The sequence below is a fragment of the Hoplias malabaricus genome, chromosome 12 (assembly GCF_029633855.1).
Source record: "Hoplias malabaricus isolate fHopMal1 chromosome 12, fHopMal1.hap1, whole genome shotgun sequence".
NCBI lineage: Eukaryota > Metazoa > Chordata > Actinopteri > Characiformes > Erythrinidae > Hoplias > Hoplias malabaricus.
The window spans coordinates 19,461,215-19,477,542 of record NC_089811.1 but is presented as its reverse complement, the minus strand read 5'-3'; the positions used below and the strand labels follow the sequence as shown (position 1 = coordinate 19,477,542).

Genomic DNA, 16,328 nt, shown 5'->3' with positions numbered 1-16,328 from the left:
ATATATTTTTTGCATTTGTTCAAGAGCAGCATTGGTTTACAGCTTCATGAAAATAAAAATGTCCCTACATGTGTGTTTTTCTTTTTTACTCAGTGGTCAATCAGTAAAAACCAAAGTCTATTTTGAATTATGTTATTTGTTTCCTCTGAACTTGACAGATTTAAAACTCTCTAGCCATTAGCTGTTAAATGGGCATGTTTTCCTCATAACAGATTCCTTTTACATGAGCTTTATTTTTGGGTATTGTGTGTATTTGTCCATCCTTCGCCTCCTTTTGTCTGGCTTGTCTTTGTACGCCATATGGTTGAACATAGAGTCCTGGTGCTGTTAATGATCTCAGTGTCAATATTGCCTTAAGAATGACAAGAGAAACATTCCAGTGGCATTTGTGTAATACAATTGGTTAGAACAGTTAGAACCTAGGGCAATGTGGTTGGAATTTTACTAGAGGTGATTTAATATTCTAGTCAAGAGTTCTGGTGGCGCTGGAAGAATATTCATCGAAGGGAACCTTTGTCCTTAGAGCCACTTCTGCACTAATCAGTCAGAACTGTCCTATAGACATTACTCAGCATGTCTTTTTGATGAGGGTTCCCTGTATCCTACTAACAGATTCTTTGTTCTTTCTCATCAGGCACTCCACAGACAGCCTGCGGCACCAATGAAAGATCACTCACCCATGAGGAGTGAGGAACCAGTCCCCAACTCCGGGATAGAGGACAACCCTCAGACAGGTGCCAGTAGCATCGGCCCTGGCGGAAACGGCAGTGTTACCAAAAAGCCCCGCTCTCGCACCAAGATCTCATTGGAAGCTCTGGGCATCCTGCAGAGTTTCATCCAGGATGTGGGGCTGTACCCTGACCAGGAGGCCATCCATACCCTCTCAGCACAGCTGGACCTGCCCAAGCACACCATTGTAAAATTCTTCCAGAACCAGCGCTACCACGTGAAGCACCACGGCCGGCTGAAGGAGCTCGGAGCCGAGGGCAGCGGAGTGGATGTGGCTGAGTATCGAGATGAAGAGCTGCTCTCTGGCTCAGAGGATGCAGAATCCAGTGAAGATGGGCATGAGGAGATCTACAGTGGGCAAGATGGTGCCTCAGCAGGTGCCTCAGCATCTGCCTCAACACCATCCTCCACCTCAGGCCAAGAAGAGACCAAGGACAGGGGAGGGTCTCTAGGCCCTGTTCGACCCAGCTCCCTGCCCTCTTCTAATTCATCCCCCAACCCCCGTGACCAGGCTGAGTACCAGAGATAAAGATCTTCGACCAGTGGAGACAAGGGATTTGGGGAAAGTAAAATGTGGAACAGATATGACACTTACAGAAACAGTTGCATTTTGAAAGCAGTTAAGAAATTGACACAGGGTCAAAGAGAAGCCAAAAAAGAGATGACAATGATAAAAAACCTGAGGTGGGGGCTGGGGTGGGGGTGATGGGTACACACACAAAGTGCCATGTGACACTGATAGTTGCCATCATTGTTTTACAGGGATCAAACTCTCAAAGTAAGTGATCAAAGTAAGTGAAAGTACATTTCTTATTCCAAACCTGGCAAGTGGAGACATTTTATATCATGATTTCTCAAGCAAAGATGGCAGTAAGCCACATTTATGAAAAGTAAGGTGAGATTCTCAGCAAGTCCCTCCCATTTTCAGTAAAGGACTCTTTACTCTTTGGGTTTTGGGTCTTTCTGACCCATGATCCAGGGGTGGAGAGGTCGACCATTAAAGACCACTGTCCTGCCCTCCTTCCTCCAACTCTACTGTGTTCCAAATAATGACAGAGATGGAGCTTTAGATGAGCCCTGGAACCCCACAGGAACCCACGCATCTTTACTCCTGCCTGATCAAGGAGCCTGGTGGGTGGCTGTGGCTTTCCTCTTCCTCCCCTCTGTGATGGGGCATTCTTTGTGTCTCCAAGAGGTGGCTCTGCTTGGCCATTTAAGTGGTTGGTTGGACTAGTGGGCGTATTGGAGGTAGTGATGAAGGCTGGGGTGTATACATCAGTATACCCACTGTAAACACATGTGGTCTCCTGAAAGGTCCACGCTTAGCCCAGCAGGCCCTTTGAAGATAGAGCCATCCCTCCCACAAACAACCACATCATTCCAGATAGTCCAATGTGGCTGGACAAACTGCCGCTTTTTCCTGCTACCCATGTAAGCCTTACATGGACTCCTCTCAACACCTCTGTGCGTAGGTCCTGAATTTTTGAGTGCTTGTTTTGTACAAATACTGTTGTCACAAAATCACTTTGTACTCTCTTTGCACTTAGAAAGGCTAGTGAGTGTCAAGAAAAGGACACAATCATAGGACTTTGTGGATTAATAGTAAATAAAAATATATTAAGTGTGTAAGACTGAGGTGAGCTGCCTCAGTCTGTCTTTGACCAACTGGAGGAAAGTCAAAGATATCCAGCAACTGTCATCAGTCAGTCGCTTTATGTGTGGTAGCCCCACACCCCTCCCTCTTATCCCTCCTTCCCATTTTTCCTTCAGCTCTCTCTCACTCTCTCTCTCTCTCTCTCTCCCTCTCTCTCTCGACCCACACTTTACTCCACATTTCTATTTATTGCTATCTTTATCCACAATTATTATTATTATTGTTATTATTGTTGTTCTTGCTGTCATTGCTGTTATTTTTGGGTTTTCTTTCATGGTCTTATATCAGCTTTTGCCATGAAGCTGTTGTTTTGGTAATGAGAGACTCTATGAAAGAGGGGAACACTGCCAAAACGGACGAGAGCATTAGAAGCAGTTACTGAATTCCTGAGTAAACCCTGTGATGTTGTATACTGCCAGTTCTATCTACACTACATCCTTTTCCAAAGAGAGAACGGCAATAGATGGAGCTGGAGTTGAATCCAACAATCAGAAGAAACATAAGAATTGGAAGTTTTTATTATTTTTTACAAGTGTCGACAATCCTTTTTTTTTTTTTTTGAGCCAATTGAAACTCTGTATCCACAACAGAAACACGTGTTGATCTACGTCTCTGGAAATGGACTTGTGTACAGTACAAAGCAACATGGCTCCTCTGGTGCAAAGCCTCTGTGAATACCATAGTGACACTCGGGTCTGGGGTCCTGATTTGCTTTTGAGAATCAGCTGCTACCTGTTCATTCTGGATAACAGAGTAATTGTCAATGTTAACTTTACACTGACCTTTTTAAACTGTTTTATTATTATTATTATTATTATTATTTTTAATTAGGTGAAGTTTATGGTCTCTGTAGATGTTTTGTCTATTACAAATGCAAACATTTACTTCATGTCTTTGATGTGCAGATGCTCTGCAAACCTTTCATTGCAAACCTTTCACACAAAAGGAACACATTAGACTACATACAAACAGTTTGTTATCTTCAAAACCCAAACTTCATGTTGGGAAAGACTATGAACATTTGACATTACATATACAACAGTGATATTAAAGACTATGCTATATATTTCTGCCTGCTCTTGATAGCATTGTCCTGAAAGTGGCCCATCCTGGACTCCATCCTCTCCTTAGATTCGAATCCTGGGTATGACGCTTCTGCTTTCCAGGGCTGGCTCCGCGGCGCGGCTGTAACCGTCCTGCGTTTCTCAGTCCTATTCAATTAGAAGCCTGGGTAAAGCCGCCAGGACCAGGGCTCTCTAATAAGACGTATGCAGGAGTGACAATAATTCACATGGAAGTGCTGGCGCTCACAAAACAGCCCCTGCCATCCCACAGGGGGGCCGCCGCATTTCACACCGAACAAGCTGTGACAGAGAGAAGCCTCAGACTACGTAGTTAGTTGTGGTGTTTGAAGCCACTGCTCTCTCCTTGTTTCTCCATTTCACAGCCTGGGCTCTCTAGTCGGCAAACTCTTAACCACCAACAAATGACCAGTAATGAGGCCTAGATCTGCTTTCACACTGGTGGTTCATACTTTTTTTTTTTTTACCTGTTTGATCTGCTGATGGAAGGATGTGAGAGATGTGACTCCAGTCAGGCTTACTTTGCATTTTTTGACACTTATGGTGAAATTCATCTTAGTATGGAGAAACAAAACTCATAATTTAAGGACACAAAAAACAATAAATATGAGTAGTTTTCCACTTTTAATAATTAATGCTCTTGGGCTCTTGTGGCGCTATACAGCAGGGGTTCTCAACAATTTTATGACCACTTATCGGACCACAGTGGGTTGAACCACTACCACTTTTGACTAGTGTTACTGCTGCTCTTCTCTTCGTTTTCATTAATGGAGAAGAGCACATTAAACATTTCTCTGGTCAGATTCCACAACAGATTCCGATGAAGACTGGAAGCAGAGTCAAACATTAACTAGACTGGATACTTGAAATGGTTTGAGTATTACAAATCTGAGTAAATATGAGCAAATCTGAGCTTGAGCAGTAAAAGATTTGAGCACAGGCAATACAAATCTAATATTTACATGTTTATTTTTTCCTGAGAGTATTTCTCCATGAAGATTTTGAGTATTCAGTCGTCATTAAAATAGAGGTGACACAGTAGATTTAAATATTAATAACCACATACAATTACTTTAATTGGAGTAATAAGTCTTACAAAAATATTGAAAAATAATCACATTATGTATATAAAAATGGTATATTTTTTATATAATCCAGTTATAATGCTGTTTCTCTAAGCAATAGTTGGCAGATGTCAGCCCTGCATCTGATGACCCATGGCCATGTATTGCTCTGCAGCCGGTGGTTGAGAATCAAAAGTTTTGGACCAGGTTCCAGACCAGGATTTTAAAATGGCCAGCCATTATGACCAGATTCATTAGCAATATAATTCCGGAAGGCCATTTGAAAATCCCGGCCTGGGATGTTTTGAAGTACCTTGCTATAGGCTAACAAATATATCCAGAAATTCAGTAGAAGCTTTTAAAAATCTTTTTAAAAATAGTATCAACATGCTTTTCCTACAACTGTGCCCAAGAGCCATTTAGGAAACTTAAATTTTAAGAGTGTGTTTAAATACATAATCACAATCTGAATCACTCATCTTAACGGATCTTTGAAAACACACTGAAGGGATGAATTGCTGAATATTTATCTTATGATTTTATGCGATATGAGATATAGTTATGAGTTCGGCAATGGCAGGAGAAGGACATGTTTTTAAGCTCTTCTTTAAATGTCAGATAGTTGCAGGCTTTGATAAGGGTGCATAATAACACAGTGCTGATTGTTCGCTGGATCTACACCTTACTTAAGCTTGTCAGTCAGTTTTAGTCCTGGGAGGCCAAGGCCCGCCCCTGCCATTACCTTTGCATGGTGGCCCCGCCCCCTGCAGTGCCCACATCTGCCCAAGACAAGCGGCTCTAATGAGTCCATGCTCGCCTTCCTCACAAATTATTCCCAGTCTTGGTGAGACAAGACTGGTGTTTAACCTGCCATGAGGGTGGCTTCCCACTCGTTCAGCTTCTCCCTTCACCTTCTCCCCCTCCTCTTCTATCCCACACAGGGATTAGTGCTGAGCGAGACAGAAGAGAAAACAATGAGAATCTACAGAGTCCCTGATGAGCGTGTAGGTCAGGGTCACTCGCCAATTATCTGTCTTTTTTTTTTTTCCCCACCATCTCTGCCTTTTCAATTTCTCGCACTTTTGTTCATTTTCTCCGACGCCAGGCAGGAAGACAATCACTCTCCCTCACGCTGTGCTGTCTGGGGGTTAATTGGAAGTGACCATGTCCCCTTGTGGGGAAACAAGTGGTTCCTAGAGAGCAGGCAGACTCCCAGAATGGAGCTGCTTGAGGGCTCCCAAACCTTCTCTCACCACACAATTCGTTTGATTAAAACAAAGTTTGGGTTTGATTCATCACTGCCATACGTTCCGGGGAATGCCTTAGAACATGACTCGAAAAACTGTTGGCTCACATTAACCCTTACACTTTTTTTTGGAGGAAGAATTTTACATTTTGGACATGTTTTACAGACAGAAATGAGGAATTCATTCAATTTTCAATGTTACATCTGACTTTAGACTGTATAAGAACTAACCACAGCCAGACACAAACATACACACACACACACACACAAATATGCAATATCAAGTGACAATTCTGTTGTAACCAATCTGCTGTAGCACTTAAAGATTTATTTCCTAGACACACAAGACAATGAATACAAGCCCTTACAGAAAACATTTCTATTCAAAACTGTTGAGCTTTTTGACAATGACTTTGCCTGAATGATTCATTGCAGGAGGTAGACATTTATTTAATTTAATTTTTATTACATGTTTTTAATCTTGCAGTGCCTCTTAACTAAGCACAAATGCTCTGTCTGCTTGCTTCGGAGAAGAATTATTTATCCTCATCAGCACCTACAATGTGAATCAGGATTGCCACTCCAGGATTGGTACTTTTGTCCTTGTCAATCAAAGAATGGATCATCATTATCACTAAGTGATAATAAGTTATGTGCATTATTTGGCTTTTTTTTTTTTTTGGTTTGTGTGTCAATGTTTTGTTTTTTGTTTTTGTTTCTCAAATTGCTGTCATTTAAATAAAGTGCATCAATGGAAAACTAAGCATCAGTGTGCATCTACCTGTCTCCCCCCATGGCCTTGTACTTTCTTATTATATTTGTTATAGTTGAAAGCCGGATATAGATGAAACAAACCGTAACATCTGACGGTCCTCGAAGGCTATTCTGAAAGTTCAGAAAGCACAGCGGTCGTCTGCAGAACAATGAAATGTTGTCTTTTGCAGAGGGACCAGGACTTGGGGAAAGCGAGTGGTGCAGCCACAAGAACCAAACACTCTTTCATTTGTACATAAAAAGCAATCAAAACAAACCATAATAGAGGGCGGAAAAAATGGCCCACGGGGCGTCTTCGGACTGATGTTACTGGAAATGATCAGTGAAAATGTCATCGTTCCTTTTTCATCCACTGAGGAAGACCTGTAAATAAACAATAAAGAGCATTTGGGCGACTGATCATCATGGGCGACTCAATAAAAAACAGCTTTTTGGTCAGTGACTCCTTTATTGTGTGGATTTGGACCTTTAACCATGTAATGGGAAACTATTTTTTTAGAACAGGAGCATTATTAAAGCACCAAGAGCAAGAGGTCATATGGGCCTCAAATTAGCATTCAGCAGAATGCTGAACTGCATACTGCAACTTTTGATCATTTTAGAGTTTTATTGTATTTATTTATGTAATGTTATTTGATCCTTCATGGCAGATATTGCACAGCTGTATTTCTCTCTCTTGGGTACTTCCTCATGTGCAAATACCAAAACTTCAAGCTACTTCAACACTCAACAGCCCATAATGCACACTAAGTATAATGATGTGAGCTGCAGAAATGCGTTTAGTTGCATTATGCCAATCTGCATAGCTCTCTTCTATTACTTTTGCGTTTGCAAAATGCATTGATTTGGTTGGTGAGGCTCAAGACGTTTATTTGCCTCTCTCTCTCTCTCTCTCTCTCTCTCTGGCCTCCTGCCAGGCCTCCCTCCCTCTCGTCCAAGAGCAGCTTGCAGCAGTGTCCTCTGGTTTTCATTCAGCGCCAGTCCCCCAATCTCCTAATTGAACTTATTATTCGCTCAATTGGCTTGCTTTAACCCTTTCTTCCCTCCAGGTTTGTGGCTGGATGTGATTAAGTGGAGGATTTTTTGGGTGTGAGGAGAGCTGGAGGGGTTTTGATATGAAGCCGTAGCTCTGGCAGGGTGAACCGCTGCGTCCCTAAGCTGCTGGATCAGAGTCAGACTTGGTTCTGCCATTGTGGCAGGGCTCAGACCACCCAGAGAGGAGACAGCCCAGTTTGTTTTCTGGCTGATGAGTTTCTGAGCTCGGCCGACAGCTCAGGTAACCCAATGCTGGTCTCTCTCTCTCTCTCTCTCTCTCTCTCTCTCTGTTTCACTTGTCTCTTGCTCACTTATTTTAACAAACAGTGCATTGTCTGATGCTGCATCAGCAAATTAGAGTGAGGAGGCAAAGAAATAAATTGCACCAATCTAAAGGTATTAATTTTTTTCGTGAGATTTATATTTTTCCATACCACTCTAAACTAATGATAATAATAATAAGGGAAATTTAAAAGGGTGTATATATATTATTTTATAACCCTTCATACCCACTCTTAGACTACACTCCGACCCCCCCCCTCTCTCTCTTACACACACACACACACACACACACACTTGTCCTCTGGAGACATGTGGCTATCATTCACAAAACAGAGCAGTGTAGACAGGATTCAACACTTCCCCTGGCCTACGCCTCTTTAATCAGCTAAATCCATAAAGACTGGCAGAGGTTTCCACTGTCATTCTGAATTTCTCGTCTGTCCAAACAGCTCACCTACAAGTTTTCGATTTGTTCTGAATGCTGTTCTGATTTGGTACACTGAGATTACACACACCACGAGCAATGTTCATTTCTCTTGTAATTAAGCTCTAATAACATCCATCTTCTACCTCACTGGACTTCCTGCTCCTTTTCCAGAGAATGAATATTTGCCTGTGACACTCTTGTGTCTGTTTATAATTATCAGACCACAGAAAAGTGCGTGTAAGAAAGCTCAGGGGGCCCGTGTGGCTGAGGGCTTTAAGGGGACACAATAAAAAGGCATTATTGTTGCTGAGGAAGGGGTTTAGCAGTCACACTGTGTGTGGAACCAAGAGCTGTGTGGCCGGAGATGTTTTCTGATTTCTCTTGTTCCTACATCTGTTTATATCTGTGTGTAGGTCATTTCTTAGCTAAAAACAAATAAAAAAAATACTGTGTTCTGTTTGCCATCCACACACTCATTTACTAAAACAATGATATCTGATTACTGGAACAATTAGGGTCTATAGTCTTAATACAAATGGATTAGGTTTATTTAAAGGAACACTAGGTGATATTTTTATGTTCATGTGCAAAATCACCATTCAAAATGGATCTGAAGGCTGTACTGCCTTTGAGGCAGAAGGAATATAATTAATTACCAGTCAAAATATGGGGATGAATGTGATTAGTTAGAATAATTTAGACTGAGATTGTCAAATACCACATAAACCATTAAAACTCCACCTAGACTTTCATAATTTCTTGCTGATTTGCTCTGACAAAGGAATTTGTAAGAAATAAATGTGAAATATCATTTTTTTTTTAACTTTAGACTTAGGTCTGTTCAATATTTGTTGGAAGTGTCGCAAAATTTCCAGTATTTAGTTTTGCTTGAATGGAGGATAATGTGAAGCTGCAGAACATTATACAATAATGCTCTTAAAATAAACTCCTTGTTTCTACACTCACTGCATCCTTCCAGATTCACTGACCAAATAGGTTCACTTTGTAGTTCTATAGTTACAGACTGTAGTTCAGATAGTGAGACAGTGGCTACTTTGATGTTACGATGTATCTTTATGTTGTCTAGTCCTTCATCACTGGCCACAGGTCACTGCCCAAAGCTGCTGTTAGTTGGATATTTTTGGTTGGTGGGCTCAATCCAGCAGAGGGGGTTTAACAAGAGCAAAGAGTAGACAAAGAGTTTGTCACAGAGGTTTTTGTGGGATTTCAAAAACAGGAAAGCCAAAAATACATTACCATTTTACCATTTTATTGGAAGGTCTGGAGAAGCTTTTGTGATTCATATCAATGTCTTTGTTTACAATAATAATAAATAATAAACTGTAAATATAGTTTATCTTATCAGTTGCTGACAGTGTATGTATGATCATGGAAAGCCCGTTATTTTCTGTTCATACAATGCTACAAAACTGAATCACTGTGTTGAGATGACATTAAAGCAACTCGTTTACCAAAAAGCAACAAGATAACATTTAAGTTTTTGAACATTTCTAAAACCAAGCACCTTAGCATTTTATCAACCAAGTAATCTATCTATACTTGATAAAGGAACAGGGCATCGCTGGGAACTAAATATTTATTACTGAGTTACATTTCAAGAAGAGACTATGATAAATATTACCTCAACAACGTTCAACACATTTCTGTTCGAGGCTCCAGTAAAACACTGAGCTGCACCGCAGTGGATAGTGGACCTACAGCGCTGAAGCGCAAGTGTGTCCCAAATCAGCTGTCAACTTTCTGACGCCTTGAACAGTTGAACACACATTTTTTGGGTCCCAAAAGGAGTACTTGTCCAGGGAAACGAAGACCTCTGTTCACCGCAGAACGGTTAAGAACAGAATGCAAATATATTTCACAAACTGGAATGTGAAATACGGCTGAATTAACAGTTCCTACTGGTGCATACACATTTCAACATTAGGTGTCAGTCAGTCAGTAAGCGCGTATGACTCCTCTAGGTCGGCCTGGCAGGCAGTCTGGCAAAAAACTCAGGCAGCACTGTTGTCTGATCCACTTTTACCAGCACAGGAGACACTAACACACCAGAGCAGGGTGAAAGGGGATAAAAGAAAGTATACAAAGCAACAGATGGACTCGACTCAAGGCTGTACTTGTAGAAGTACAAAGTGTACCAATATGGTAAGTAAAGCTGATAAAATGGACATTGAGTGCGTTTTTTTTTTTCAGAAGAGAATGCTAACTGCCCAGGTTAGCAATGGCTATCTATTCTACCCAGAAAGGGTGAGTGAAAACAGTTCTAGAAAATTCTACAGCTTCATATATGCACTCAAGGAGATGCTTTAGATCCTCATGTCTGCTTCCACTCTTCATAAACAAATCACGTGAATGATAATGATTTAGATGAAGTAGTGTCTATTTCTGACAATGTTAGTAGCTGTACACATAGCAATGACCCTCCATGCAGTGATCAGTGTGTATGTGATGGACAGAGAGCTGTGAGGGAGATTGACAGCTTTCTGGCAGTGGAGCAGGGGCAGCTGCCAGTGCACTGCTGCTGGGGTATTAGAGCCTGATGGCAGCACGATTAGGGGCCATTAGAGGTGAGAGTGAGGGGGCGGCAAGGGACGCAGGTGCACCAATGCCAGCTATTACCCAGAATTCAGTGGGGTGGAGCGCAACACACACCTGTGGTCTCCCGTTGGCACACTGTCTCATTACACCCCCCCGCCCTTCATCTCTCTCCCACACATTAATACACACACTGATAAACACGCTAATACCCAAAGCTCTTTCTCATTCTCTCTCTCTCTCTCTCTCTCTCTCTCTCTCTCTCTCTCTCTCTCCAGTGCTCCAGTGTACGCTTTTTCCTATACCCTTCCTCTCTAATTCACCAATTTTGTTCTTCTTATCCTTCTATTTTTGGCTCTCTCAGTGTCTCTTCTTAAACTAATGCAACTATATATTTCACTATCCCTGGATGGTCTTGATCCATAGCATCATTTAAAATGAGATTATTCTGATCACACAGATGGCTGCCCTCATGCCATATGGAAAATTACTCAAAGTCTTACGACCACAGCTATTGTTCACATTTTAATTCAGTGGTAAAAATAAAATATTTCAAAATATTGTTTGAAATTTCACAAAGAATGAACCAGCAGGAATATTTCAGCTTGAATTGGAGTTTAAAAAAAATAATGCATTTACTTCCATTAAAATTTCTCTGAAAAATTGGAAATGTTTTGCTCTGGTAGTGATTTAATAGTACATATGTTTGTGATACCTGCATAACAGTAAAGTAAAGAAAAATCCAGTTTTGTTGTAATTGCTGTTAGATGTTATACTTTAGAGAATACCTGATCTTTATGTACACTATATATTTATGCAGTCTTTTGTTCTAACCTCCTATTCCACCTAAAGTTTTGCAATAGCCTGGAACTGAAAAATTTGTAGCTAACTACTGAGACATCGGCATTTTACTAGTGAGGTTCTATGCTTTTTACAAACCGGATTCCAAAAAAGTTGGGACACTAAACAAATTGTGAATAAAAACTGAATGCAATGATGTGGAGATGGCAAATGTCAATATTTTATTCGTAATAGAACATAGATGACAGATCAAAAGTTTAATCTGAGTAAATGTATCATTTTAAAGGAAAAATATGTTTCAAAATTTCATGGCATCAACAAATCCCAAAAAAGTTGGGACAAGGCCATTTTTTACCACTGTGTGGCATCCCCCCATCTTCTTACAACACTCAACAGACATCTGGGGACAGAGGAGACCAGTTTCTCAAGTTTAGAAATAGGAATGCTCTCCCATTCATGTCTAATACAGGCCTCTAACTGTTCAATCATCTTGGGCCTTCTTTGTCACATCTTCCTCTTTATGATGTGCCAAATGTTCTCTATAGGTGAAAGATCTGGACTGCAGGCTGGCCATTTCAGTACCTGGATCCTTCTCCTACGTAGCCATGATGTTGTGATTGCTGCAGAATGTGGTCTAGCATTATCTTGTTGAAAAATGCAGGGTCTTCCCTGAAAGAGATAACGTCTAAATGGGAGCATATTTGGTTCTAGAACCTGAACATAGTTCTCTGCATTAATGGTGCCTTTCCAGACATGCAAGCTGTCCATGCCACAAGCACTCATGCAACCCCATACCATCAGTGATGCAGGCTTCTGAAAGGAGCGTTGATAACAACTTGGGTTATCCTTGTCCTCTCTGGTCCGGATGACATGGCATCCCAGTGTTCCATAAAGAACTTCAAATCGTGACTCATCTGACCACAGAACAGTCTTCCATTTTGCCACACTCCATTTTAAAAGACCCCTGGCCCAGTGCAAACGTCTGAGCTTGTGGAGCTTGCTTAGAATGGCTTCCTCTTTGCACTGTAGAGTTTCAGCTGGCACGGTGGATTGTGTTCACTGACAATGCTTTCTGGAAGTATTCCTGAGACCATTTTGTTATTTCCTTGACAGTGGAATGTCTGTTTGAGGTGCAGTGACATTTAAGGGCCCGGAGATCACGAGCAGCCAGTAGAGTTTTACGGCCTTGACCCTTACGCACAGCAATTGTTCCAGATTCTCTGAATCTTTTGATGATGTTATGCACGGTTGATGATGATAACTTAAAATTCTTTGCTATTTTACTCTGGGTAACACCATTCTGGTATTCTGGTTACTTACATTTGAAATTATGCGATTTACATTTGTGGATTTCTTTGGCTGCTTAGGCAACCATCTTTCCATTCTTAGAAAAGTCTCATAACACTCAATTTAAAGTATGACTAAAGAAAAATCTTCATTTGAAGGATCATGTAGCCCTAACACTTCACCCTATCTCTCTATACCCACAATAATTGAGACACCTTGGAGGGGAAGGGCTAAGTGCCTAGGGCAAGGGTTGAAAAGGGATTTGGCCTTGGTCTACAGGAGAATATTCTTATTCTATATGGATCATCAACCACTTGGAAATCAACCTTTTATCTTGATATTACACTCCATAGCTAATCAACCTTAACTATGGGATCTTCCAGACTGTCCAGGTATTGACTTAACATCTTTTATGCCTCTGTTAGAATGGAATAAATCCTATGCTTCTGGCTCTTTCAAAGGTTAGGATTGTTCCACTTTCTTGTCAAAGAGAAACTGCCTTTTCATAAAATGTTGTCTTTCTATCTGATACAGGGTTTAAATGATGTAGGGTTTAAATAAACTGGAACCTGTGAACCTACAACTATGAACCTACCCCTTCCTCATAGTATGAAAACTCCTCTGTTATATGATTCTTAATTTAACTACTGTACAGTATTTACATGTTATATTTGTTCATTTCAGTCCTCAATATCCTGTATCTAACAATTTTATAGCTCATTTTATATTATGTGTACACACATGACATTTATATCTGCATATTTAAAAATAAGACTACAATTAAGTTTAAGGTTAGGATTAACTTTATAGACCTATCTGGGTAAAGTTTTCTCAGGACTGCAGGTCATAAGGAAATGGCGCTATCCACTGCATGGAACCCACATGACTGTACTCGAGTCGGCATGGCTGTTTTGCTTTTCCACTGGCTAAATCTGGTACCTGGTCCCTGGAACGTTTTCAGTTCCAGCTCACTTCAGGTTCCGACCGTGCCAAGTAGGTATTAAATGGTGATGTGTAAACAGAGCACTGATTGGCCAAAGAGATGTCTATCACCATGAAATGCTGAGCTCATTCAAATCCAGTACAAAACGCCGCTTGTAAAATCTCTTACGTTACAAGAGCTTTCACATTTATTTTTATCGGACTCACAACGGCAGCTAGTAACTTTACCTCGAAGTGTTTTGTAAAGGTTTGAATGCTCCTTGGGCCAATGGTGAACGAAAATCCCCAGTGAAAGCCTAACTTGCAACAAGTAAAACTGATCTGTGAGAACTGGGGCACAGAGCTGTGTTCAGTCCAAAAAGCAAAAACAATACAGATGAGAACAGCGCCTTTTTACCAAATGGCGATAAGAATGGCAAATTTACTGCTGCCGTTGTTGGGGTTTTCAAAGACAACGATTCCTGTAAGAGACAGGGTTTTGCATTGTCATTGGGCTCCATTTCGCAGGAGAGCCCTGCCAGTGGAAAAGTGACAAGCTTTAAGCGTCCCGAGTCAAACCATGTAGTGTCAAGTCGTATAGAGTCGGAAAAATGCAGTGGAAAAGAACCATCTGTCACACACATATCCAACATACAATATCACATTAATGACAAACAACACATAAATAAATAAACACTCATTGCTCACTTCATGGTATTAAGACATATTGAAAAGGTAGGCTCAAAAGATTTTCTAAACCAATTAAACTTATTTCATAAACCTATTACATTAGCTAAATCTCCTACCCAAAAGGGAGCAGGAGATACTCAAATAAGACCTTATGATGAGTAAGGTCTCATTACTCATCCACACTTCTTAGCTCCTGTTTTTTACTCCATCCATCCATCCATTATCTGTAACCGCTTATCCAATTTAGGGTCACGGGGGGTCCAGAGCCAACCTGGAATCATTGGGCGCAAGGCAGGAATACACCCTGGAGGGGACGCCAGTCCTTCACAGGGCAACACAGACACATTCACTCACACGGACACTTTCGAGTCGCCAATCCACCTGCAACGTGTGTTTTTGGACTGTGGGAGGAAACCGGAGCACCCGGAGGAAACCCACGCGGACACAGGGAGAACACACCAACTCCTCACAGACAGTCACCCGGAGCGGGAATCGAACCCACAACCTCCAGGACCCTGGAGCTGTGTGACTGCGACACTACCTGCTGCGCCACCATGCCGCCCTGTTTTTTACTCATTTTTCTTTATTTTATATCCAAAATATTGTATTTTTTGGCATTGTATATTATGGCAATGCATAGTTAAATGCTTGTATGTAATTTTGTGCCTGTTTGGTCTGTTTCCTTGTTCATCCAACTTAGCAAAATAAAGTGATTCTGATTATGTTTTGCACATTATTGCATTATTTATTTATTTACAATATTATTTTTGGAAATGGGGTTTGTATATATTGACTAGATAGATGACAGTTTCACTTGGCAAGGCATCATTTTTAGCTATACGGCCCTGGTATGACAGTGAGGGCAAACGTGAGCCATGATGATGACCTCCCGTGGGGATGCTAGGCTAAAGCAGGGCATCTGTCACTGGCCTGTATCAGAGCATTGTATGCCAGTGTTAATGCACCAAACAACAACAACAACACTCACATGAGCACACACCCAATCAGCACACACTCATGAGCAAACATTCAATTACGCCAGCCAAGCATGAACATGAAAACTGGCAGCGTTTGATGGGTGCCATCTATTAACAGCACGCAAAAAAAAAAAAAAAAAGATGGTGTGCATGGGAAGCTTTATTTTCCACATTTCTTGTTTCCCAAAGTGAGAGCACTACTCTCAAATCCACAGAATTCCAAAAGCATAACTGAGTTTGATTCATAATTATTTCCCCTTAATTCTATCTACTCAACTACTGTTACATGTATGGGTGCAGAAACTAGTTTCAGGTAAGAAGAGCATCTTATTTTTTTTTTTTCTCACTGGGTTTGATTTGTCGGGTTTAATCAGTATCAAGTCTGGAGCGCAATATTCAGTAGAAGAGGCCAAACAGCTGCTGCGATTAAAAATATATTACTCACTGCATTTCTCTAAATCCCGGAATAACTAATCGCCCCTGGAACATGAAACATGCATGAGGGGAAATGTAATGATTTTATCTATCAAAAACGTGAACAAACACACCGACACACTCTCACTTTTTTCTAACTGAAGAACAACATTCTTCAACATTTTGCTCCATTTACAGTTTTGAGGTGAATGTGCTGGACTTAAGATCATCTCCATGAAGTTCTGTGATGTTTTGTGGTTTAATAGGAAAATTCCAGGTATTGGATCCAGCACCGATTATATATTTTTTGATGTTGTTTTTGTAATCATGATTTATATTGTTTGGATATTTATCCCATATCATGCATTTGTGAAAATACACAATAGGGGGTT

The 16,328-nt window shown here is 40.9% G+C and overlaps 1 protein-coding gene across 2 annotated transcripts in view; it reads left to right on the top strand.

Annotated features, from left to right (window-relative positions):
* The window catches only part of satb2 (SATB homeobox 2), a 62,024-nt gene extending 55,508 nt beyond the window's left edge, over positions 1-6,516 (top strand). For both annotated transcript variants that reach the window (XM_066641310.1, XM_066641309.1), the window contains exon 13: positions 635-6,516. In XM_066641310.1, coding sequence (XP_066497407.1) covers positions 635-1,258 — 624 coding nt within the window. In that variant the 3' untranslated portion in view covers positions 1,259-6,516. The remainder of the gene's footprint in view (positions 1-634) is intronic.
* Positions 6,517-16,328: the final 9,812 nt, after the last annotated feature.